The following is a 24,076-nucleotide window of genomic DNA, read 5'->3' as shown; positions in this document are numbered from 1 at the left end:
TTCAATGCGCGGTCACCTCATGGCAGTGATTACTAATTCCTGTCTCCTTCGGCCCCCCTTCACATTAGTCATCAGACAAAGTTCTATTGACATCTAGTGGAAGCCGTAGGAAGTGAAAACTCATCAATATCTCGCTGTAATTTCAATGACAGCTTGGTTGAAATCTGCCACCTCAGAAACAATTCAAACAGGAAGTGGAACTTCTCAGGTTTTTGCCTGCCATATGAGTTCTGTTATACTCACAGACATAATTCAAACAGTTTTAGGAACTTCAGAGTGTTTTCTATCCAATACGAATAATAATATGCATATATTAGCAACTGGGACTGAGGAGCAGGCAGTTTACTATGGGCACCTTTCATCCAAGCTACTCAATACTGCCCCTGCAGTCATAAGAAGTTAACCCACTGTTCCTAGGCAGTCATTGAAAATAAGAATGTGTTCTTAACTGACTTGCCTAGCTACAAAAAGGTAAAATAAAAAATGAACTACAATTTATAGCAATATTTACCAGAAAGGTGAGATAAACCTTTGAGTATGCAGCATTACTAGTTACTGTTTATGGCCCTCATGATAAAGAATTACGTAGATTACATTTACTTACATTGGAGGTTAATGGAGCACCAGATTTTTTTTTTTATATCGTTAAGGCTTAAAATTAGGCCTATATTAATCCTACCTTTGAAGCACATCTCATGAGTAGCAAAGCATTTTCCTTTCTTCCTGTGCCAAGCGAATTTGCTTAGACCTACAGTGGTTCCGCCTTTAAAAGTTGAGGCACACATTGCGGGCTGCTGCAGCATTCTGTGGCACGTTATCTATTTGTCAGCCATTTTCTGTTAATGCAAGTTATTGCTAGTTTGACCACCAGAGGGCATCTTTGAGAAGCATTTGATAATGCCGATACGGAAGACTAACGGAATATAGCACCTTTTTTGTAATAACATAGTCTCCTCATGGAGTGCAATGTAATCGGCCATAATCGGTGTCCAAAAATGCCGATTACCGATTTATGAAACCTTGAAATCGGCCCTAATTAAAATAGGCCATTCCGATTAATTGTTCGACCTCTAATAAAAAGTATATTGTCCTGCTAATAGGAAACATTTGCGCGATGGGCTACACCTGCTACAGTTGTGATGTCTTCATTATTCTACAATGTAGAAAATAGTAAAAATATAGAAAAATCCTGGAATGAGTAGGTGTGTCCAAACTTTGACTGGTACTTGGTTAATTAATATTATGGCTTTTCTATTCCATGAAAAACCCTCGGTTTCTGTTAGGATGGAATGGAAAATATAGCGCTGTACAAAGTGATGGTCGGCAGTACAGTACTGGGCTATTTAGCTAAAGAATCCCTGTGAGACCGGTTGTAATTGTAAGTGGGCCTAAGTTTTTACTACTATTTTATATAGGTCTAGGCACCAAAGAAATAGACTCCAATTAAGCCCTCTTGTTTGTAAAGTCAAATTAAAATGAAGATTGTTGAAATGAATTGCTCGACTGGTGTAGGTTCTCTCCATCTGTTGGTGTGTAACACTTGCATAACAAGTTAGTTATATTTTTGCACCAGCCACTGTTCACCTCCTATTGATTGCACTGCGGTTGCCGCCAGTTTAAATTGAACCTTTATTTAACTGGGCAAGTCAGATAAGAACAAATTCTTATTTACAATGAAGGCTTACCCCAGCAAAGCCAGATGACTCTGGCCCAATTGTGCGCCACCCTGAATTCGAACCAGGGACTGTAGTAAAGCCTCTTGCACCAAGATGCAGTGCCTTAGACCGCTGCGCCACTCGGGAGCCATGACCAACACACACGTGTATATCTTTTTTTCTTCAGAACATTAACCGTGTGTAGGTAGATGTAGAAAGATGCAAGTTGGGGAGGGGGGTTCACACCTAGCTCGGCTATTAGACAATTCTTTGAAGGTTGAATAGTCTATTGTTCAGCTAAGTGTTAAAGGTTCCAATTGATAAAGCGTTTTAGCCACAATCGTTCTCAACCCCAATTAATACATTTGGGCAGTCGAAAGCGTGCTGGACTTCGGGCTAGAATGTTGAGTTCCAAACCTGCTCCCTGCTTGTTTCAGTACATTATTATGCTGGTCTCAGCGCAAATAACCTGGATTGTTACTCCCATCTCGCTCCTGCTCTCTTCCACACGTCATTCTCTGCCTGAGTGGCTCGCTTGTGGGCATGCTGGTAGGATGTACTGTTTTTTATTCTGTATATATGAATTACAAATCAGCCTTTACTTAACCTGTTATGGCTGCAGGGGGCGTATTGAGTAGCCAGAAAATGTGCCCATTTCAAACGGCGTCGTACTCAATTCTTGCTCGTACAATATGCATATTATTACAATTGGATAGAAAACACTCTAGTTTCTAAAAACGTTTGAATTATTTCTCTGAAACAGAAATCCTTCTGCAGCACTTTTCCTGACCAGGAAGTGAAATGTCAAATCTATGCTCTGTTCAACTGCATGCCTATACATGGGCGTGTGACGTAGGAGTCTACAAACACTTCCTACGCCTTCCCCTGGATGTCAAGATGCGGTGAGAGAAGAAATTTCGTGTCTATCTTGGTCAGAGGTGGAATAAAAGGTCTTTGTTTGACGTGAACCGTTCATTTCCTGTTTCTGGAGCGCGCGAAAGAGGACATTGATATGGCTTCTGTTTAGCTGTCGTTATGAAATACGAACATCTCCGTCTTAGATTTGATTTGTCACCATATCATCGTAACGTATGTTTTCAATATAGTTTAATCAGATTATTGAAACTTTTTCGGGAGTTTTGCCGTGTTCCGTTTTCTAACTTTCTAACTTTGATTTTGGAGTAATCCGTGTCACTTGGCAAGTGCCCATGCTATATGAAGAGGGATATTTGCCGTTCCAGATCAAAACAACGACTATTCTGGACAAAGGACACCTTATCCAACATTCTGACGGTAGATCACCAAAAGTAAGAAACATTTTATGATGCTATTTCTAATATCTGTCGTGCATGTTGACTGGTCGTGGGTGCCCAAGTGTTTCTGGCTATTGTGGCTATGCTAATATCACGCTACATTTTGTTTGCACTGTAAAACATTTAATAAATCGGAAATATTGTCTAGAATCACAAGATGCCTGTCTTTCAATTGCTGTACACTATGTATTTTTCAGAAATGTTTTATGATGAGTAATTAGGTATTTGACGTTGGTGTCTGTAAATATTATGGCTGCTTTCGGTGCAATTTCTGATTGTAGCTGAAATGTAAACTATGAATTATACACATTTTTCGAAAAAAAAACATATGCTATACAATAAATATGTTATCAGACTGTCATCTGAGGTTGTTTCTTGGTTACTATTTTTATCTTTATTTGGCCGAATTTGTGATAGCTACTGATGGAGTAAGAATATTGGTGTCTTTTGCTAACGTGATTAGCTAATAGATTTACATAGTGTCTTCCCTGTAAAACATTTTAAAAATCGGACATGTTGGCTTGATTCACAAGATGTGCACCTTTCATCTGGTGTCTTGGACTTGTTAATGTGTGAAAGTTAAATATTTAAAAAAAAATCTTTTGAATTTCGCGCCCTGCACTTGAGCTGGATGTTGTCATAAGTGTACCGGGTTCGGGCTGCAGCCAGAAGAAGTTAAATCATGTTTCTAGTCTATTGCATAGTTACAATGTGTAATCATTGATGTCCCAGGAGCAGTGTATAATTGTAATACATACATGCAGACACAGCATCATTCAAAGAATGGCGTTTGATACACCTGGTATTGGATAAGACCGAGAAAAAAACTTGCCAAATTGCGATTTTCGTAAATTAACTTTGACCCAAAAATATGCACAATTGTTTGTCTACATTAACTAACATTTCCTCAATTGTACATTTTTTGCTTGACCTGTTATGACTTTCTAATTACTTAAATTAGCTCCCGCCGTATTGTTTTGTCAGCCATCTTTGCTGAAGAAAGTCAAATTCGTCATTGGAACCACTCGATATGATTGGTCATATAAAAACCTTGGGACCCAAATGCATAATGAGTGCGCTAACTCCCCCTTGCGGTGGTCTGGAGCAATAAATCCGTGATGCTGGGTACCTCCCGCGGTGTAAGCTCGCAATTTTTAAAGGAGGAACCACTGTACTGTCAAGTGAGCAGGTTGTTAGCTAGGTAACATGACTGAATGTTTTTTGTTATCAAACCAATAATTAACGACCCGGGATTAGTTTGGTTGTGAACTCATACCAAATGCACGCAAAATGACACATAAAAAAAAAAAAAGGTAGAGCTGGTAATATGGGTCATATCTTTAACCATTTGAGCTAGAGACACGCCATTTTCTATACTGTAATGCTGCAAAAATGCCTGTCATTAAGCTGTGCATTTCCTGTCACTCAGAGGCTGCATGACAGCAAACTTGCACTTGCAAAGTCTACTTAGACTGGCCTGTGCTCTTGGTTATACCAGGCAATAAAATGCTCCAATGTACCAAATGTAACAGAAGAGTCAGCGTACCCGCTCGCCATCACCACTAACCTATATTTTTAAAACTGATGGAGGAATAGATGCGCAGGAAAAGTGGACAGAGTAGCAGGTGATGGTTGGCTGATCACAGCTGCCACACGTGAGATGCGCATGAAAGTGAACTGGACATTGAACATACAAGAGCCTAGTTGCTGTTGCTTAAATGTAACTTTTTATAACAGGCGCCAGCAGGTTCTTTAGATTGGTAGGACCGACAAATTTGGTAGCATCATATGAAACGGTACTACGGTATTCTAAAATTATGGTAAAAGTATCATGACGTTTAGGTACCGTTATAATACGATGGTACCAGTATACCGTGCACCACCACAATAATTGTTTATTTTTTAAATGCATAAAAAAAAAATTTGCAGTGTTGTACAGGGTTTCTGTTAAGTGAAATAATCTAGGAAGTGTACCTGGGTGGCAGGTGATGAGGAGGCTTCGGTTGTCCAGAGTTTGACAAGGCTTCTGGAAACCACACAAGGCCTCCACCAGCTGCAGCTCCATAGTCATGATCAGATTTTCCCCTTGCCTGTAGAATAGAGCACAGTCAATACCAACCGGGCTGCGATCAATTGCATTTCAATTCTGGAAGTGAAAATCAAGAACTGAGAAGTGACTGGCTCTCAAATGGGGATTTTTTGTTGTTTTAAATGTATTTCCATTCAGAGTCTTGAAATTGACCAACATCATTTTTCTACATGCCTAGATATATAGACCTTTTTCCAGTACACGATACACTGATGTCACACAGTAACATACAACTTTTATTACCTTTTTGGGTTCTCATACGTTTACAATGATATTTTGACTCTTGCTTGAACAGTTGCTAAGATTATATCTGGTTTTGATTTTTGCTTACCTTTGATGCAGCAGTTGTCAGCTAGAATGCTAACGCTCATTGATATAGGCTGTAGCAAAAACTAGCCAAAGAGCCATTTTACTGGTTGAAATGTTTTACGTATAATGCTGTTGATTTGCATTAAGCAGGACATTCGTATGAGCCTTAAAACCCAATTATAATCCAAAAGTAGTGTGAAAAGCACTCATAAGCAACATGTAAAGAGAGCCTTTTTGCTGGTCTTCTATAAAGAACTCCCCCACCAACTTCCGTGCATTGCCCTCAAACATAGGCGGAAATCCCAGGGGGGACGGGGGGGACACGACCCCCCCATCCTGGGAAAAATATGACTTGTCCCCCCCAATATATCACTGTAAACATAACTATGTAATTTCAATAATATTAATAATACGCAATGAAAGCACTTGTGCTGATTATAGACACTTAATAGCGCGTTTAAGTTTCACAAGATTGCGACCCCCCCCGCCCTTTGCCTCACGATGGTTTGATCCACTGCCAGTTCTTTAGCTTGCAAGGTAGAGGGTTCGTATCTACTGTCCGAAAGGCACTCGATGTACGTAACTGACGTGAGGTAATTCAGTCAATTGCGCCATAGCAATGTATATATTTTTCTAATGTTGCAGGGTTCACACACTAGCTGAATTTGCAGAGCTAACGCGCAAACTAAAGCAAACATTAACTATCAAGCTAGCTAGTACCTATTCCATTTATGTGGCGTCGTCAGATGGAATATTTGCTATCGTCAGTTTATTCCAAGATTAGCATGCAGCTGTAGTGCTTCAAAGTCCCTGTGATAAGGTTAGCGATAAACTGAAGTCCAAACTGAACAGAACTACACTCTCTTATACCATTGTCTTAAATATATTTAATGGTCTCGTTGCAAAAGCTAAATTGTCGCTAGTGACTTTATTTTTTTTCACCTTTATTTAACCAGGTAGCAAAGATTATAGCAAACACCACAGAAACGGAATTGGTGCTCGCTAGCTTTGCAAATTCAGCTATTGTTGGAAGCTAGCCAATATGAAACAAACTATGTTAAAATTACAAAAGGTTGCAGCATGTGTTGTGTAAATGTGTGTGTGTGTGCAGCTAGACCGGCCAGCCAGGTAGAAAAATGTCAGAAAAAAGTAAAAAGACGGACATCAGAGTATTTTTCAGTACACCAAAACGCAAAGTAAGAACTCTAGTAGCCTAATATCTCAAAGACGAGTTGATAAAATGTTCATAAGAAAGAAGTGAAATGCTAATGGAAATGTTTCACAATGATGTCATTAGGCAGAGCAGGCAACAGATGGCACACAGACAGCTGAGTTGGGGACAGATATGCAGGGACAGACTGGCAGAGACAGGGAGTCTCAGGTAAGTTTGTTGAGTGTTTGTTTGGCAACATTATGAAAGGTTCTACATTTTTTTGATTTGTAAAATAGGGACATAATTGGAAAATGCCATGGATACCCCCACTCTCAACTTTAACAAATCTTAGTTTAGTCACCAGTTTAAGGCAATGGTATTGCTGTTGTGATTAATTGTGTAGTTTTGGGTACCGGTAGTTAGGAGTACAGCAAACACCTTATTTCTTTTCTAGGAGTCGACTGAGTCAGTGAGGGTGGTGAAAGGGAAAGAGCCAAGGAGAGAGACTTCAGAGGACAGTGTCACAGCCACGGCAGAACCAGGTGTCACCCTTGTTGCCAGCAGCACCAGTATAGGGGACAGTGGCACAGCATCGTCCAGTTACCTCAGTGATGGCACAAAACCATATCAGCCACACCCACAATTTATAGAACCGCAAACTCTTGCCAACAGAGTGTTGACGTTTCAAGAGATGGTTTCGCGATTTCCCCTGGCTACATTATAATCCATCAATAAAAGGAGTGTTGTGTTTTCACTGTAGCCAAGGGTTTTCAAGCCAGCCATCTTTTGGCCAAAGAGCAGATGCTGCCTTCATTAGTGCAGGATTTAGGAACTGGAGAAAAGCCATTGAAAAATTCACAGCACATCAAAACTGCCAAACCCACCGCCACTTTGTAACTGTAACAGCACACCAGCTAAATCCAATCAGTGTCCAGTTATCCAGCGCGTGGGGTAAACAGCAGGAGGACGCAAGGCATTGCTTGATGAAAATTGTTAGTTCGGTGCGGCATGTAGTAAGACAGGGACAAGCCTTTAGAGGCCACACGGATGACAGTGGGAATTTATACCAGCTTTTGAAACTCAGGGCAGAAGAGGATGATCCCATTTTACTGAAGTGGTTAACAGAGCGTACCACAATGTACACAGGCCCCAAAGCACAGAATGAAATTCTGAACATGGCCAATACAGTCATTCGAGGCATTGCAGCTGAGATTAGGTCTCTTCCGATTGTACAATTTTCATTAAATTGTTGATGGTACTCAAGATGTCTCTGGTGCTGAACAGGAGAGTGTCTGTCTGCGTTATGTTGACCATGACCTTGTCCCTCACGAGGACTCGCCTGTTGTCTCCGACACCCTGTCTCTGGTATGCAGGCTGCAGTCGAGTGTGTGCGGTCATCTCTTAGGGGCAAGAGAAATGACGAAAGCTACCTTGCACTGTATGAGAAAGCAACAACTTTGATTGACTATTGAATCCATTGAATCCATTGAGACGCACTCAAGACGATTTGCTGGCAAAGCAGTGGATCACTATAGGGCAGAATTTTTTTAAGTGTTGGATGGTGTGGAGGTTCAGTTTGGCGACCGTTTTGACCAGGACAGTCTAAACGTCCTGCAAAAGTTGGAAAGAGCGCTTCTCACGGGCGAGTTGGATGAGTCTCTAGATCAGTACCCTGAGCTGAACATAGATTCTCTTTCAGCGCAGATCCCTCTTTCACAACAAATACCCCTGTAGCAGCAGTTGAGAGGCAGCAGAGGTCCTCAGGAGGCTTCCAGTGGAGGTGCGGGGGTTGTTTGACCAAGTTGAGGTGCTGATCAGAATTTTGTTTGTGGTGCCAGTGTGTTCATGTGAGGCTGAGAGGAGTTTCAGTGCACTCCGCAGGTTAAAGACTTGGCTACGGGCCAGCATGGGCCAAGAGAGACTGAACGGCGTAGTTGTCTGTAATGTACATAAAGACAGGCTGGACAGTCTCAAGAGGGAAAATATCTGCCAGCAATTTGTTGGATCCATTGAAACCCGCAAACATATGTTCGGTTCTTTTGTTCAGTAGTGTGTATAGCAGTGGTTCTCAACCTTTTTTTGGGTACTGGAACCCCTGCATATTTTAAGGCAGGCAAGGTTTTGAGCGGTCCTCAGGGACCTCCACCCCCTCTATATTATATGTAAACTTACTGGAAACCTTGTGGTACTGAATACGTTCATTACACTTTATTTTATTTCACGGACACCTTGCAATTAGTCCATGGACCCCTGTTTGAGAACCCCTGGTGTAATTGATATTTGTTATTTTGTTTGGTAGTTTTCAGTACATGACAGTACACTTAAATTATTATTATTATTTCATGTTATTTTATTTAAAATTGCATACTTTGTGTGACACTTGTCCATAGCTGCTGTTTGAAGAGTTGAGACACTGACTGAAGGATATTTTGTTTGATTTATTTGGGTTTTTAATTGAAGTAGTTATTTTGCTTTTAGAACTGTACTTATTTTAAGCTTTTTGTTCTTGTAAAGATATTGTAGTAGACTCAGGCCAGGTGCACATATTTAATGACTATATAAATGTATCACAAAGTCAAATTAAAAGGTCAATTCAATACGGAGACCAACTTTGATGGTTCTCAATGGAGATTCTTTACGATGAGATCACACCATGTTCATTGTATTTATGAAAACTACACCCATACAGTGTACAGTACCATTGCCGCCTAATGGCCTTTCTTGATATTGCTGGTTGTAAGTACGAATACCTGCATACATACTGGACTGATAAGGAACACTGCTATAACTATTATTAGTAGTAGTATTATAATGATTTAAACAAGTTGGGACAACCCTTCAGTTAACTACTGTACCTAACAATTATCCAGTAGTAGTGATTATGGTCCCTCAATATACATTTAACATATTACAACGTAGGCTATGTGTTACAGCACTACTTTTGTTGTCCCCCTCAGGAATTGCTCCTGAGAAAATTTCATGTAATTGTCCCCTCCAAGGTTGATATCAGATTTTCGCCCCTGCCCTCAAAAGCAATTTTTGCACAGAAAGGAGTCTATAGGCTAGTACAGAATACAGACCAATACAATACTGAAGAATATAAAAGGTCTCGTGTGGAACATTGGAACTGCCAAATATGTGCACAAACAATCAGACAATGTGATATAGACATAGGTAGTGAATAAGAACTGGCATGAGAGGTTTCATCTTTTACCTGGTGAAGACGGGATGGACTCTCTGATCCAGGACAATGATGATGTCACCAGGCTCTAGTCCTGGCTCCTGATCTCCCTCCCCGTGGAAAACTAGCTTCTGCCCATCCTTCATACCTGCAACAATTTAGGATTAATGTAACAACTGGACCGTATTTAACTGCATTAAGAAAATACTGATCAGAATTCTGGTAATGGCGTTCACACAGAACCATGCCTTGGGGAACATTTAGGGCACTTTAACATATCCCTAGATTTGGATCCTAGAGCATTTGGTAACCAGATCCATGCGGTCCTGGTCCAGATATATAATCCAGAAGTACTAGTCGCATTTAGTTACAGAAATGATATCCAGAATCTGTTCATTTCCATTCTTGTCAAAGCATTTGTAGAAATCAAAAAACGCTCCAGGGTACCAAATCCATAAAAATTTCCCTTTTTCAGGACCCTGTCTTTCAAAGATAATTTGTAAAAATCCAAATAACTTCAGATCTTCATTGTAAAGGGTTTAAACACTGTTTCCCATGCTTGTTCAATGAACATGCACCTGTGAAACGGTCGTTAAGACACTAACAGCTTAGAGATGGTAGGCAATTAAGGTCTGTTGTGAAAAATAAGGACACTAAAAGGAGGCATTTCTACTGACTCTGAAAAACACCAAAAGAAAGACGCCCTGACATCTGCGTGAACGTGCCTTAGGTAACCTCCTTGGTTATACTGATGTGGGCGACTGAAAAACGAACGAGGTCGGTGGCGGTAATCCACCTAATTTATGAAAGTTGCCAATCGCAATATAAAGTCAAGAGAAGAAAAAGCCTGGAAGGAAGAGATGACTAGAAACGATTCGGTTGACCATTTTGTGTGTGGATTAATTGACGGAGTAGAGGACCTTGTGCATTTCAGGTAAAATAACTCAATGTTTATATCCCAGGACAAATTAGCTAGCAACAGCAAGCTAGCCAAATAGGACAAATTAGCTAGCAAGTGCAAGCTAACTAGCTATATTGCCATAAATGTTTAATGCTTTTCGACCTGTCCCCAAATTAATATAATTGGTTCGAGTATGTTTTGATATTTTAACCTGCATGTCATGATCGCGTTGTGTGGGGGGGACAAAATACATTTATGCACGATGGCGCACACTCGCAGCCAGTTTGGGTTCTGTGTAAGTTTGCTGAAAATAAACGCAGTTGACAGTGAGAAGACCTTTCTTTTTCGCTGAGTTTGTGAAAAAGCCCTGCGAGTTGGACAAAACCAACTTTCCCTGACTGTTGCCTTGGACAACCAGCGCTAAAAGAGTAGGGGAACAACCAACCACAACAGAATTCACAGTACACACACACACGTTTGTTTCAGTATAGGGATTTCACTATGGCTGTCCATTGGATACATTCAAAGGCTTTAGTAACTCAAGGATACACCAAGTGCTCTTGCTGAGTGAGCTTTATTTTATATATATAAAAAAAAAGGGCAATTCCACCCCTTATTGATCATCTCGAGCACAATACCAGTGTCTACATGTGAAAACAGCAGCCACAACATTTTGTAGAAAATACATTTAAAAAAGGGGTTGTACCCGATAACATCAAAAGTTAACATTGATTTTCAAAACAGATTCGTGGGGAGCAAGAAAATACCCTCCTTCTGGATAGAAACTTGTTGCAGGTTTTGAAAATCAACGTTTGTATTACTTGTAATCCTACCTGCAATGTCATAGAAGCATTTTATTTTTAACTAGAGATCCTAGAAATAAATGTACCGTTTTCACATACTCACCATTTTCACACAACTACCCAAAAAATAAATATAATAATATAATATTATAATATAATAATATAATTATAATATAACATTAAAAAGCAGCCAGAACAGCTTCAACACACCGTGGCATAGATTCTACAACTGTCTGGAACTCTTTTGGAGGGATAGAGTTCCAGACCAGTCTTCCATAATTTGGTGTTTTGTTGGTGGCAGCAACACCGCTCCAGAATCTCCAAGTGTTCCATTGTTTTGAGATCTGATGATTGACACATTTTAAAGCCCCCTATGCTCCTTTGAGACCCACCTTTTAAACAGATCTTTGCTAGCCATGGTCCGCAAAATATTGTGAAAATGGGAAATGTTATACTGACCCTAAGCATGATGGGATGTTTTAATTTGAATACACAATCCCTCATTTACTTAATGGTTTCCTTTATTTTGGCAGTTACCTGTTGGTAGACACTGATATGGTGCTGGAGAAAAATGAATGAGGTTGAAAAGTGGCAGAGTTGCCATTTTAGCTGTGTGTGTACGTACAGTGCATTCAGAAAGTAGTCAGACCTTGACTCTTTACCCATTTTGTTACGTTACGGCCTTCTAAAATGTATTACATTGTTGAGGAAACAAAACTACACAATATCCCATAATGACAAAGCAAAAACAGGTGTAGTAATCTTTGTATAAAACCCCCCAAAAAAACTACTTCCGGCGCCGACCGAGATGGCCGCCTCGCTTCGCGTTCCTAGGAAACTGTGCAGTATTTTTTTTTTGTGTGTGTGTTATTCCTTACATTGGCACCCCAGGTAATCTTAGGTTTCATTACATACAGTCGGGAGGAACTACTGAATTTATATTCAGCAACGTCAACTCACCATCGTTACAACCAGGAATATGACTCTCCCGAAGCGGATCCTGTGTTTTGCCTTCCACCCAATACAATGGATCTGATCCCAGCCGGTGACCCTAAACAACGACGCCGTAAAAGAGGCAAACGAAGCGGTCTCCTGGTCAGGCTTCGGAGACGGGCACATCACGCTCCACTCCCTAGCATACTACTCGCCAATGTCCAGTCTCTTGACAATAAGGTTGATGAAATCCGAGCACGGGTAACATTCCAGAGAGACATCAGGGATTGTAACGTTCTTTGCTTCACGGAAACATGGCTCACTCGAGAGACGCTAACGGAGTCGGTGCAGCTAGCTGGTTTCTTCACGCATCGCGCCGACAGAAACAAACATCTTTCTGGTAAGAAGAGGGGCGGGGGGGTATGCCCTATGATCAACGAGATGTGATCATAAAAACATACAGGAACTCAAGTCATTCTGTTCACCTGATCTAGAATTCCTCAATCAAATGTCGACCGCATTATCTACCAAGGGAATTCTCTTCGATTATAATCACAGCCGTATATATTCCCCCCCAAGCAGACACATCGATGGCCCTGAACGAACTTTATCTGACTCTTTGTAAACTGGAAACCACACACCCTGAGGCTGCATTCATCGTAGCTGGGGATTTTAACAAGGCTAATCTGAAAACAAAACTCCCTAAATTCTATCAGCATATCGATTGTGCTACCAGGGCTGGTAAAACCTTGGATCATTGTTATACTAACTTCCGCGACGCATATAAGGCCTCCCCCGCCCTCCTTTCGGAAAAGCTGATAACGATTCCATTTTGTTGCTTCCAGCCTACAAACAGAAACTAAAACAGCAAGCTCCCGCGCTCAGGTCTGTTCAACGCTGGTCCGACCAATCTGATTCCACGCTTCAAGACTGCTTCGATCACGTGGATTAGGATATGTTCCGCATTGCGTCTAACAACAACATTGACGAATACGCTGATTCGGTGAGCAAGTTCATTACAAAGTGCATTGACGATGTCGTACCCACAGCAACGATTAAAACATTCCCAAACCAGAAACCGTGGATTGGTGGCAGCATTCGCGTGAAACTGAAAGCGCAAACCACTGCTTTTAACCAGGGCAAGGTGACCGGAAACATGACCGAATACAAACAGTGTAGCTATTCCCTCCGCAAGGCAATCAAACTAGCTAAGTCCCAGTATAGAGACAAAGTAGTGTCGCAATTCAACAGCTCAGACACGAGGTATGTGGCAGGGTCTACAGTCAATCGCGGATTACAAAAAGAAAACTAGCCCCGTCGGACCAGGATGTCTTGCTCCCAGACAGACTAAATAACTTTTTTGCTCGCTTTGAGGACAATAGTGCCACTGACAGAGCACGCTACCAAAACCTGCGGGCTCTCCTTCACTGCAGCCGAGGTGAGTAAAACATTTAAACTTAACCCTCGCAAGGCTGCAGGCCCAGACGGCATTCCCAGCCGCATCCTCAGAGCATGCGCAGACCAGCTGGCTGGTGTGTTTAAAGACATATTCAATCAATCCTTATCCCAGTCTGCTGTTCCCACATGCTTCAAGAGGGCCACCATTGTTCCTGTTCCCAAGAAAGCTAACTGAGCTAAACAACTACCGCCCCGTAGCACTCACTTCCGTCATCATGAAGTGCTTTGAGAGACTAGTCAAGGACCATATCACCTCCACCCTACCTGACACCCTAGACCCACTCCAATTTGCTTACCGACCCAATAGGTCCACAGACGACGCAACCACACTGCACACTGCCCTAACCCATCTGGACAAGAGGAATACCTATGTGAGAATAATGTTCATCGACTACAGCTCAGCATTTAACACCATAGTACCCTCCAAACTCGTCATCAAGCTTGAGACCCTGGGTCTTGACCCCGCCCTGTGCAACTGGGTCCTGGACTTCCTGACGGGCCACCCCCAGGTGGTGAGGGTAGGTAACAACATCTCCACCCCGCTGATCCTCAACACTGGGGCCCCACAAGGGTGCGTTCTGAGCCCTCTCTTGTACTCCCTGTTCACCCATGACTGCGTGGCCATGCACGCCTCTAACTCAATCATCAAGTTTGCGGACGACACTACAGTGGTAGGCTTGATTACCAACAACGACGAGACGGCCTACAGGGAGGTGGTGAGGGCCCTCGGAGTGTGGTGTCAGGAAAATACTCACACTCAACGTCAACAAAACAAAGGAGATGATTGTGGACTTCAGGAAACAGCAGAGGGAGCACCCCCCTATCCACATCGACGGGACAGTAGTGGAGAAGGTGGAAAGTTTTAAGTTCCTCGGTGTACACATCACGGACAAACTGAATTGGTCCACCCACACAGACAGCGTTGTGAAGAAGGCGCAGCAGTGCCTCTTCAACCTCAGGAGGCTGAAGAAATTCGGCTCGTCACCAAAAGCACTCAAACTTCTACAGATGCACAATCGAGAGCATCCTGTCGGGCTGTATCACCGCCTGGTACGGCAACTGCTCCGCCCACAACCGTAAAGCTCTCCAGAGGGTAGTGAGGTCTGCACAACGCATCACCGGGGGCAAACTACCTGCCCCCCAGGACACCTACATCACCCGATGTCACAGGAAGGCCATAAAGATCATCAAGGACAACAACCACCCAAGCCACTGCCTGTTCACCCCGCTATCATCCAGAAGGCGAGGTCAGTACAGGTGCATCAAAGCAGGGACCGAGAGACTGAAAAACAGCTTCTATCTCAAGGCCATTAGACTGTTAAACAGCCACCACTAACATTTAGTGGCCGCTGCCAACATACTGACTCAACTCCAGCCACTTTAATAATGGGAATTGATGGAAATTATGTAAAAATGTATCACTAGCCACTTTAAACAATGCCACTTAATATAATGTTTACATACCCTACATTACTCATCTCATATGTATATGTATATACTGTATATCATCCACTGCATCTTGCCATCTTTATGTAATACATGTATCACTAGCCACTTTAAACTATGCCACTTTATGTTTACATACCCTACATTACTCATCTCATATGTATAGACTGTACACTATACCATCTACTGCATCTTGCCTATGCCGTTCTGTACCATCACTCATTCATATATCTTTATGTACATATTCTTTATCCCTTTACACTTGTGTGCATAAGGTAGTGGTGGTCCCGTGTGGTGGTCCCGTGTGGCTCAGTTGGTAGAGCATGGCGCTTGCAACGCCAGGGTTGTGGGTTCAATTCCCACGGGGGGACCAGGATGAATATGTATTAACTTTCCAATTTGTAAGTCACTCTGGATAAGAGCGTCTGCTAAATGAATAAATGTAATGTAAATGTAGTAGTTGTGGAATTGTTAGATTACTTGTTGGTTATTACTGCATTGTCGGAACTAGAAGCACAAGCATTTCGCTACACTCGCATTAACATCTGCTAACCATGTGTATGTGACAAATACAATTTGATTTGAAAAATAACATTTACATACAATTGAAGTCGGAGGTTTACATACACCTTAGCCAAATACATTTAAACTCAGTTTCACAATTCCTGACATTTAATCCTAGTAAAAATTTCCTGTCTTAGGTCAGTTAGGATCACTACTCTATTTTAAGAATGTGAAATGTGAGTGATTTTTTTTCAGCTTATAATTCTTTCATCACATTCCCAGTGTGTCAGAAGTTGACATACCAAATACTAATTGAGTGTAACATTGCCTTTCAATTGTTTAACTTGGGTCAAATGTTTTTGGCCCATTCCTCTTGACAGAGCTGGTGTAACTCAGTCAGGTTTGTAAGGCCTCCTTGCTCGCACATGCTTTTTCAGTTCTGCCCACAAATGTTCTATAAGATTGAGGTCAGGGCTTTGTGATGGCCACTCCAATACTTTGACTTCGTTGTCCTTAAGCCATTTTGCCACAACTTTGGAAGACCCATTTGTGACCAAGCTTTAACTTCGACTGTCTTGAGATGTTGCTTCAATATATCCTACAGTTCCTTTCCTCATGATGCCATCTATTTTGTGAAGTGCACCAGTCCCTTCTGCAGCAAAGCACCCCTACAACATGATACTGCCACTCCCGTGCTTCACGGTTGGAAAGGTGTTCTTCGGCTTGCAAGCCTCCCCCTTTTACCTCCAATCATAACGATGGTCATTATTGCCAAACAGTTCTATTTTTGTTTCATCAAACCAGAGGACATTTCTCCAAAAAGTACAATCTTTGTTCCCATGTACAGTGGCAAACTGTAGTCTGGCTTTTTATGGCGGTTTTGGAGCAGTGGCTTCTTCCTTGCGGAGTGCCCTTTCAAGTTGTCGATATTGGACTCGTTTTACTGTGGATATAGATACTTTGTACCGGTTTCCTCCAGCATCTTCACGTGGTCCTTTGCGGTTGTTCTCAGATGGATTTTTACTTTTCGCACCAAAGCACATTAGTCTTTGAGACAGAACGCGCCTCCTTCCTGAGTGGTATGACAGCTGCATGGTCCCATGGTGTTTATACTTGTGTACTATATTTTGTACAGATGAATGTGGTACTTTCAGGCTTTTGGAAATTGCTCCCAAGGATGAACCAGACTTGGAGGCCTACAATTTTTTTTCTGAGGTCTGATTTCATTTGATTTTCCCATGATGTCAATCAAAGAGGCACTGAGTTAAGGTAGGCCTTGAAATACACTGCTCAAAAAAATAAAAGGGAACACTTAAACAACACAATGTAACTCCAAGTCAATCACACTTCTGTGAAATCAAACTGTCCACTTAGGAAGCAACACTGATTGACAATAAATTTCACATGCTGTTGTGCAAATGGAATTGACAACAGGTGGAAATTATAGGCAATTAGCAAGACATCCCCCAATAAAGGAGTGGTTCTGCTGGTGGTGACCACAGACCACTTCTCAGTTCCTATGCTTCCTGGCTGATGTTTTGGTCACTTTTGAATGCTGGCGGTGCTCTCACTCTAGTGGTAGCATGAGACGGAGTCTACAACCCACACAAGTGGCTCAGGTAGTGCAGTTCATCCAGGATGGCACATCAATGCGAACTGTGGCAAAAAGGTTTGCTGTGTCTGTCAGCGTAGTGTCCAGAGCATGCAGGCGCTACCAGGAGACAGGCCAGTACATCAGGAGACGTGGAGGAGGCCGTAGGAGGGCAACAACCCAGCAGCAGGACCGCTACCTCCGCCTTTGTGCAAGGAGGTGCACTGCCAGCGCCCTGCAAAATGACCTCCAGCAGGCCACAAATGTGCATATGGTCTCACAAGGGGTCTGAGGATCTCATCTCGGTACCTAATGGCAGTCAGGCTACCTCTGGCGAGCACATGGAGGGCTGTGCGGCCCCACAAAGAAATGCCACCCCACACCATGACTGACCCATCGCCAAACCGGTCATGCTGGAGGATGTTGCAGGCAGCAGAACGTTCTCCACGGCGTCTCCAGACTCTGTCACGTCTGTCACATGTGCTCAGTGTGAACCTGCTTTCATCTGTGAAGAGCACAGGGCGCCAGTGGCGAATTTGCCAATCTTGGTGTTCTCTGGCAAATGCCAAACGTCCTGCACGGTGTTGGGCTGTAAGCACAACCCCCACCTGTGGACGTCGGGCCCTCATACCACCCAACCTAAGTGCATGTTAACTTCCGACTTCAACTGTAAATATTCAGACCTTTAACACAGTACTTTGTTGAAGCACCTTTGGCAGCGATTACAGCCTTGAGTCTTCTTGGATATGATGTTACAAGGTAGGAAATGTCTTGGTGGTTCCAAACTTCTTCTGTTTAAAATGGAAGCCACTGTGTTCTTGGGGACCTTCAATGCTGCAGCCATTTGTTGGTACCCTTCCCCAGATCTGTACCTCGACAAAATCCTGTCTCGGAGCTCTTCAGACAATTCCGTCGACCTCATGGCTCGATTTTTGCTCTGACATGCACTGTCAACTGTGGGACCTTATATAGACAGGTTGTGAGCCTTTCCAAATCATGTCCAATCAATTGAATTTACCACAGATGGACTCCAATCAAGATCAATGGAAACAGGATGTACCTGAGCTCAGTATCATAGCAAAGATTCTGAATAGTTAGGTAAATAAAGTCTGTTTTTATTTAATACAGTTGAAAAAAATCTAAAAATGTGTATCCGCTTTGTCATTGTGGTAGTGTGTAGATTGAGGATTTATTTTATTTTTTTGTCCATTTTAGAATAAGGCTGTAACGTAAGGGGTCTGAACACCTTCCGAATGCACTACATACATGCACGCATACACAGTGGACAAAACAGTCTACATTTCCGTAACAGACTGACCAGGTGAAAATTATGATCCCGTATTGATGTCGGATGTTAAATCCACTTCCAATCAGTGTAGATGAGGGGGATGTGACATGTATTGTGTGTGCCATACAGGGGTTGAATAGGCAAGAAAAAAACATTTAAGTGGTTTTGAACGGGGTATACCAGGCGCACAGGTTTAATTGTGTAAAGAACTGCAGCACTGCTGGGTTTTTCATGTGTATCAAGAATTTATTTATTTATTTTACCGTTATTTTACCAGGTAAGTTGACTGAGAACACGTTCTCATTTGCAGCAACGACCTGGGGAATAGTTACAGGGGAGAGGAGGGGGATGAATGAGCCAATTGTAAACTGGGGATTATTAGGTGACCATGATGGTTTGAGGGCCAGATTGGGAATTTAGCCAGGACACCGGGGTTAACACCCCTACTCTTACGATAAGTGCCATGGGATCTTTAATGACCTCAGAGAGTCAGGACACCCGTTTAACGTCCCATCCGAAAGACGGCACCCTACACAGGGCAATGTCCCCAATCACTGCCCTGGGGCATTGGGATATTTTTTAGACCAGAGGAAAGAGTGCCTCCTACTGGCCCTCCAACACCACTTCCAGCAGCATCTGGTCTCCCATCCAGGGCCTGACCAGGACCAACCCTGCTTAGCTTCAGAAGCAAGCCAGTAGTGGTATGCAGGGTGGTATGCTGCTGGGCCACCACCCAAAGGACATCCAGCCAACTTGACAACTGTGGAAAGCATTGGAGTCAACATGGTCCAAGCATCCCCATGGAACGCTTTAGACACCTTGTAGAGTCCATGTCCCGACAGATTGAGGCTGTTCTGAGGGCAAAGGTGTTCCTAATGTTTGGTACACAAGTTGATATGTAGCCGGACATTTTGTCAATTGACTGCCATTCTGCACAATAGGGTCAAACGGAGCTATAAGTGGGCTGGCCTAGTTACGGAGCCACCACAAATCCTGGAAATGTTTTGGAAAGGACCATGTGAAAAGGACATATCTGAGCCAGCACACTGTTTTGTTTGGCCCTGTATAGTGTGAATCAGGCACTGATGTGTCACTCACTATGTCATCTTATATCACAATACTCTTCATTCCTGGTCCCAGAAGACCAGAGCCTTAGTCTCTGCCCAGCTCTAGAAATGCTAATCCAACTAATCAAGATTTTGACTACATGCATTAGCCGTGTAGCTCTCCAGGACCAGAAGTGAAGAAAATGTAGGTTATATCACATAAGACATCCAAAACTCTGTCTGAATGGACAAACATCAAAAACCTCCTACATCCTCAAAATGGAGAAAGAAAATCTTCACACTTTTACCTGTTAAATTGGCAGTCACTCTGCTAGCATTCCCATCCACAGGCAGCTTGGTCTGTCAGTAACGGTGTCAACAAGGCCATGGCACATCCCGTGTCAACATGCTTAACCCAACCCCAACCCCCCACGTCGCTACACAAACATAGTGAACAATAGGCAGAGTCTATGCTTTTGACAATTTGTACTCCACACAAATCAAACGAGTCAAAGAACTGTTGGACCTCATAGCAAAAATAAAAATAATTCAGGGTAGAACAATTTAATTTATTGTATATATATTAACTATAATAAGTTTGTCAATTGTGAGCTGTGGAAAGACTTCAATTGATTGACAACTAATCAACCGCCTCACCTTTGTCAATGTGGACCTCCAGGATCTTCTTCTGCCGCAGAATCTTCCGTCCACTGCAGGCCTTGCAGCGGTCCTTGTGGCTGATGCGCTGGCCCTGGCCCTGGCAACCCCCGCACACGGTGGACACCTGCTGCACCATGCCTGGTCCCAGCTGGTGGAGGCGCACCTGCATGCCTGTGCCGCGACAGGACATGCACATCTCCACCGCGCCCTTCCTTCCCCCGCGACCTACCCCAAACCATAGCCATGTCAGTCCACATCACCCCAGTTGTTTGCAGCAGTAACTCTCATTACCTCACCGTTAAACAGAACCCCACATGCTGTGTTTGACAGGGCGGTAAATGCTAGTCAACAGATAGCAATTCTGTGGCTTAATGATCCGCTGTATAAATGTACTTGGAGTAAGCAATAACATCTACCGTAATTGCTGGACTATTAAGCGCACCTGAATATAAGCCGTACCCACCGAATTTTTTACAAATATGTATTTTGTACATAAATAAACCGCACATGTCTATAAGCCGCAAGTGCCTACCGGTACATTGAAACAAATGAACTTTACACAGCCTTTAAACGAAACACGGCTTGTAACAAAAATAAATAGGCTTTTAAACGAAACACGGCTTGTAACAAAAATAAATAGGCTTTAACGAAACACGGCTTGTAACAAAAATAAATAGCAGTAAACAGTAGCCTACCAAGAAAGTCAAACTTCATTGCGGTGGCGATTGTTTTTTTTGTTGTTTTTTTTACCGTTATTTTACCAGGTAAGTTGACTGAGAACACGTTCTCATTTGCAGCAACGACCTGGGGAATAGTTACAGGGGAGAGGAGGGGGATGAATGAGCCAATTGTAAACTGGGGATTATTAGGTGACCATGATGGTTTGAGGGCCAGATTGGGAATTTAGCCAGGACACCGGGGTTAACACCCCTACTCTTACGACAAGTGCCATGGGATCTTTAATGACCTCAGAGAGTCAGGACACCCGTTTAACGTCCCATCCGAAAGACGGCACCCTACACAGGGCAGTGTCCCCAATCACTGCCCTGGGGCATTGGGATATTTTTTTGACCAGAGGAAAGAGTGCCTCCTACTGGCCCTCCAACACCTATGGCTTTCAGTCGGATCTGCACAGTTCCAACGTCTTATCATCGACTCATTAAGGCCAAGCTCCCGTGCAGCAGCTCTATTTCCTTTTCCAACAGCCAGATCGATCGCCTTCAACTTGAAAGCTGCATCATATGCATTTCTCCGTGTCTTTGCCATGATGAGGGTGACAAAATGACTACCGTAATCAGAATGATGGCAAGTTTGAGCGCGCTCGATTTACGTCACATTATGTGATGGTGCTCAGTTTTTTGGCGGCATGAATCTTGTGAAAAAAATATATATAAATTAGCCGCGTCATTGTATAAACCGCGAGGTTCATAGCGTGGGAAAAAAGTAGCGGCTTATAGTCCGGAAATTACGGTATGTATGCATTTTATAGTCAGAGCAACAAAAATGGAACCAAATAATACTGTTTGGGCATTGTACGATGATAATCTCAAAAATGTTTTACCCTAGCCGAGGCATTTACCTCCCTCTAACAGTTAATTGTTCATAATGTGATATGGTTTTTAAAAAACAAAAAATTACATCCAATCCATGCATGAACACACAGGGCTATTCAACCTGATGACTTCAGGGTCACCACACTGGTCATTTTCATCCGTCCCTTTTAATAAGGGACTGATCAAGACCAATGTTAACCAACAATGTAACATGTGTAGTAATGTAGCACCTTCACATCGCTCGCAAATAACATTCTTCTGGACAGCAAGTTTCCTCGTGGCGCCATTGAAGAGGTCTTCCAAAGAGACTGTGAGCTGATGAACCACATTCTTTCCTAGGTTGAGAGCACATTGGGGCAAAGCATCAGCTTTAGAGAAGTTAAGAAGAACCACAGAAAACCAAAGGACAGAATTTGAAGTCTTCTGTGGAAGGTAATATTTGTCTCTGTACTTCATTTTGTTTTACCTCTCCTCTCCCGGTGCAGTCGGCCACCTCCTCCAAAGAACATGTCAAAGATGTCCATGGGGGATCCAAAACCCCCGCCACCTCCGCTGCCCCCTCCTTTTATTGCCTTCTCCCCTCCCCGGTCGTACACCTCTCTCTTCTGGGAGTCTGACAGCACCTCATATGCCTGAGATATCTGCTTAAACTGGGAAGAAAAAAAACTGAATGAAAAGGGGGATACCTAGTCAGTTGTACAACTGAAATGTATCTTCCGCTTTTAACCCAACCCCTCTGACTCAGAGAGGTGTGGGGGGCTGCCTCAATCGACATCCACGTCTTTGGTGGCCGGGGAACAGTGGGTTAACTGCCTTGCTCAGGGGCAGAACGACAGATTTTTACCTTGTCAGCTCAGGGATTCAATCCAGCAACCTTTCGGTTACTGGCCCAACAATCATTTCTCAGAGTGCAAACTACTAATAGAAATCTCAACTAGTACTCAAAAATATTAAACTTACTAGAATTGTCTGACAGAACTGTAGAAACAATTGATGTATTTTCCATATTCATCTCTTAAAAATAACCTGGCATAACCAGCATCAATGTGCTCGATTAGCATACATCGCTCCCTCTCTGAACTTGCCTCTGACTGGGCTTGAACCAGGGTCCTCTACCTTGCCAACACATGTGACCACCCACTCGATAATGTGAAAAAAAAAACATTTGAGCTATACAAAAGGAACCAATTGTATAGATCAATCTACAAAATGTCATGCTAGCTGTGGAGTGAGCTTACTGTACCTCTTAACTCCGTTACACTGGCATGAATAACGTATATCCACTCAACCACTGGTCATGAATCAGAACCTATTCATAAGAGTTTTACATCGTTTATATAACATACACAGCTCACAAAGATAAAGGTGGTACGACAAAAATAAACTCTGACCATCATGGACGCAAAGTGGTTTCCTGAAAACTTCCACTCACTTTCTCCCCCTCCGTAGGGTTCTTGTCAGGGTGGTATTTCAAGGCCAGCTTACGATAAGCCTTTTTCAGCTCATCTGGTGTGGCATTGGGCTTAACACCCAACATGTCATAAAAGCCGGTTTCCTTCACCATTGTTGTTGGTTAGTCTGCAGAAGAAAAAAAATGCTGTTCACACAAGTGTCAGTTTCTCTTCCTGTATGACATATAGTGCTGAGCGATGTGCTTTGAGGTCAGTTCAGTAATAGTTTGATTATAAAAAATAAACACATTTTGATAGATTTTTTTATTTGGGGGGGGGGGGGGCTATGCAGTCTTACAAAATCATTATTTTAGTAGTTCTTCAAAGTAAATATGGCATACCTTACACCTGCTAAACACCAACTATCAAATCTTAGATTATGTATTTTCAGCTAGATATTACACGAAGCAACTGCTCTTTCCCTCTCCGTCTCTGACCGGACAAGTAGATGCACAATGGACTTTGTTCAGTGCAGTTAATGTAGAATATTGGCCTGTTGGGAACAATTTGGACTTGATCTGATCTAAAAGAAAGTGAGCATTGCACTCAGGAAAAAAAATAATTAAATGGAAATCATATAATTGAACCGAAGTTGCTCAATCAGTTCAAATTCGCTCAGCACTAATGACATTCTATTTGCATTTGAAACCACTTATTGGTATGACAAGTTCCCCACCACTGCAACTTCATGATAGAAATATCCCACTCAGCATTAGAAACAAAAAAGTTGGTAAATAGCAAC

The 24,076-nt window shown here is 42.6% G+C and overlaps 1 protein-coding gene across 5 annotated transcripts in view; it reads right to left on the bottom strand.

Annotated features, from left to right (window-relative positions):
* The window catches only part of dnaja1 (DnaJ heat shock protein family (Hsp40) member A1), a 45,784-nt gene that overhangs the window by 19,919 nt on the left and 1,789 nt on the right, over positions 1–24,076 (bottom strand). For all 5 annotated transcript variants that reach the window (XM_055883438.1, XM_055883429.1, XM_055883421.1 and 2 more), the window contains exons 2-7: positions 23,316–23,461; positions 22,350–22,533; positions 22,114–22,218; positions 20,328–20,555; positions 9,734–9,848; positions 4,943–5,058 (exon numbers count right to left, since the gene is read on the bottom strand). In XM_055883438.1, coding sequence (XP_055739413.1) covers positions 4,943–5,058; positions 9,734–9,848; positions 20,328–20,555; positions 22,114–22,218; positions 22,350–22,533; positions 23,316–23,447 — 880 coding nt within the window. In that variant the 5' untranslated portion in view covers positions 23,448–23,461. The remainder of the gene's footprint in view (positions 1–4,942; positions 5,059–9,733; positions 9,849–20,327; positions 20,556–22,113; positions 22,219–22,349; positions 22,534–23,315; positions 23,462–24,076) is intronic.

Source organism: Salvelinus fontinalis, chromosome 2, assembly GCF_029448725.1.
Source record: "Salvelinus fontinalis isolate EN_2023a chromosome 2, ASM2944872v1, whole genome shotgun sequence".
Classification (NCBI taxonomy): Eukaryota; Metazoa; Chordata; class Actinopteri; order Salmoniformes; family Salmonidae; genus Salvelinus; species Salvelinus fontinalis.
Note: the sequence above shows the minus strand (reverse complement) of the source record. Positions and strands in the feature narration are given on the sequence as shown.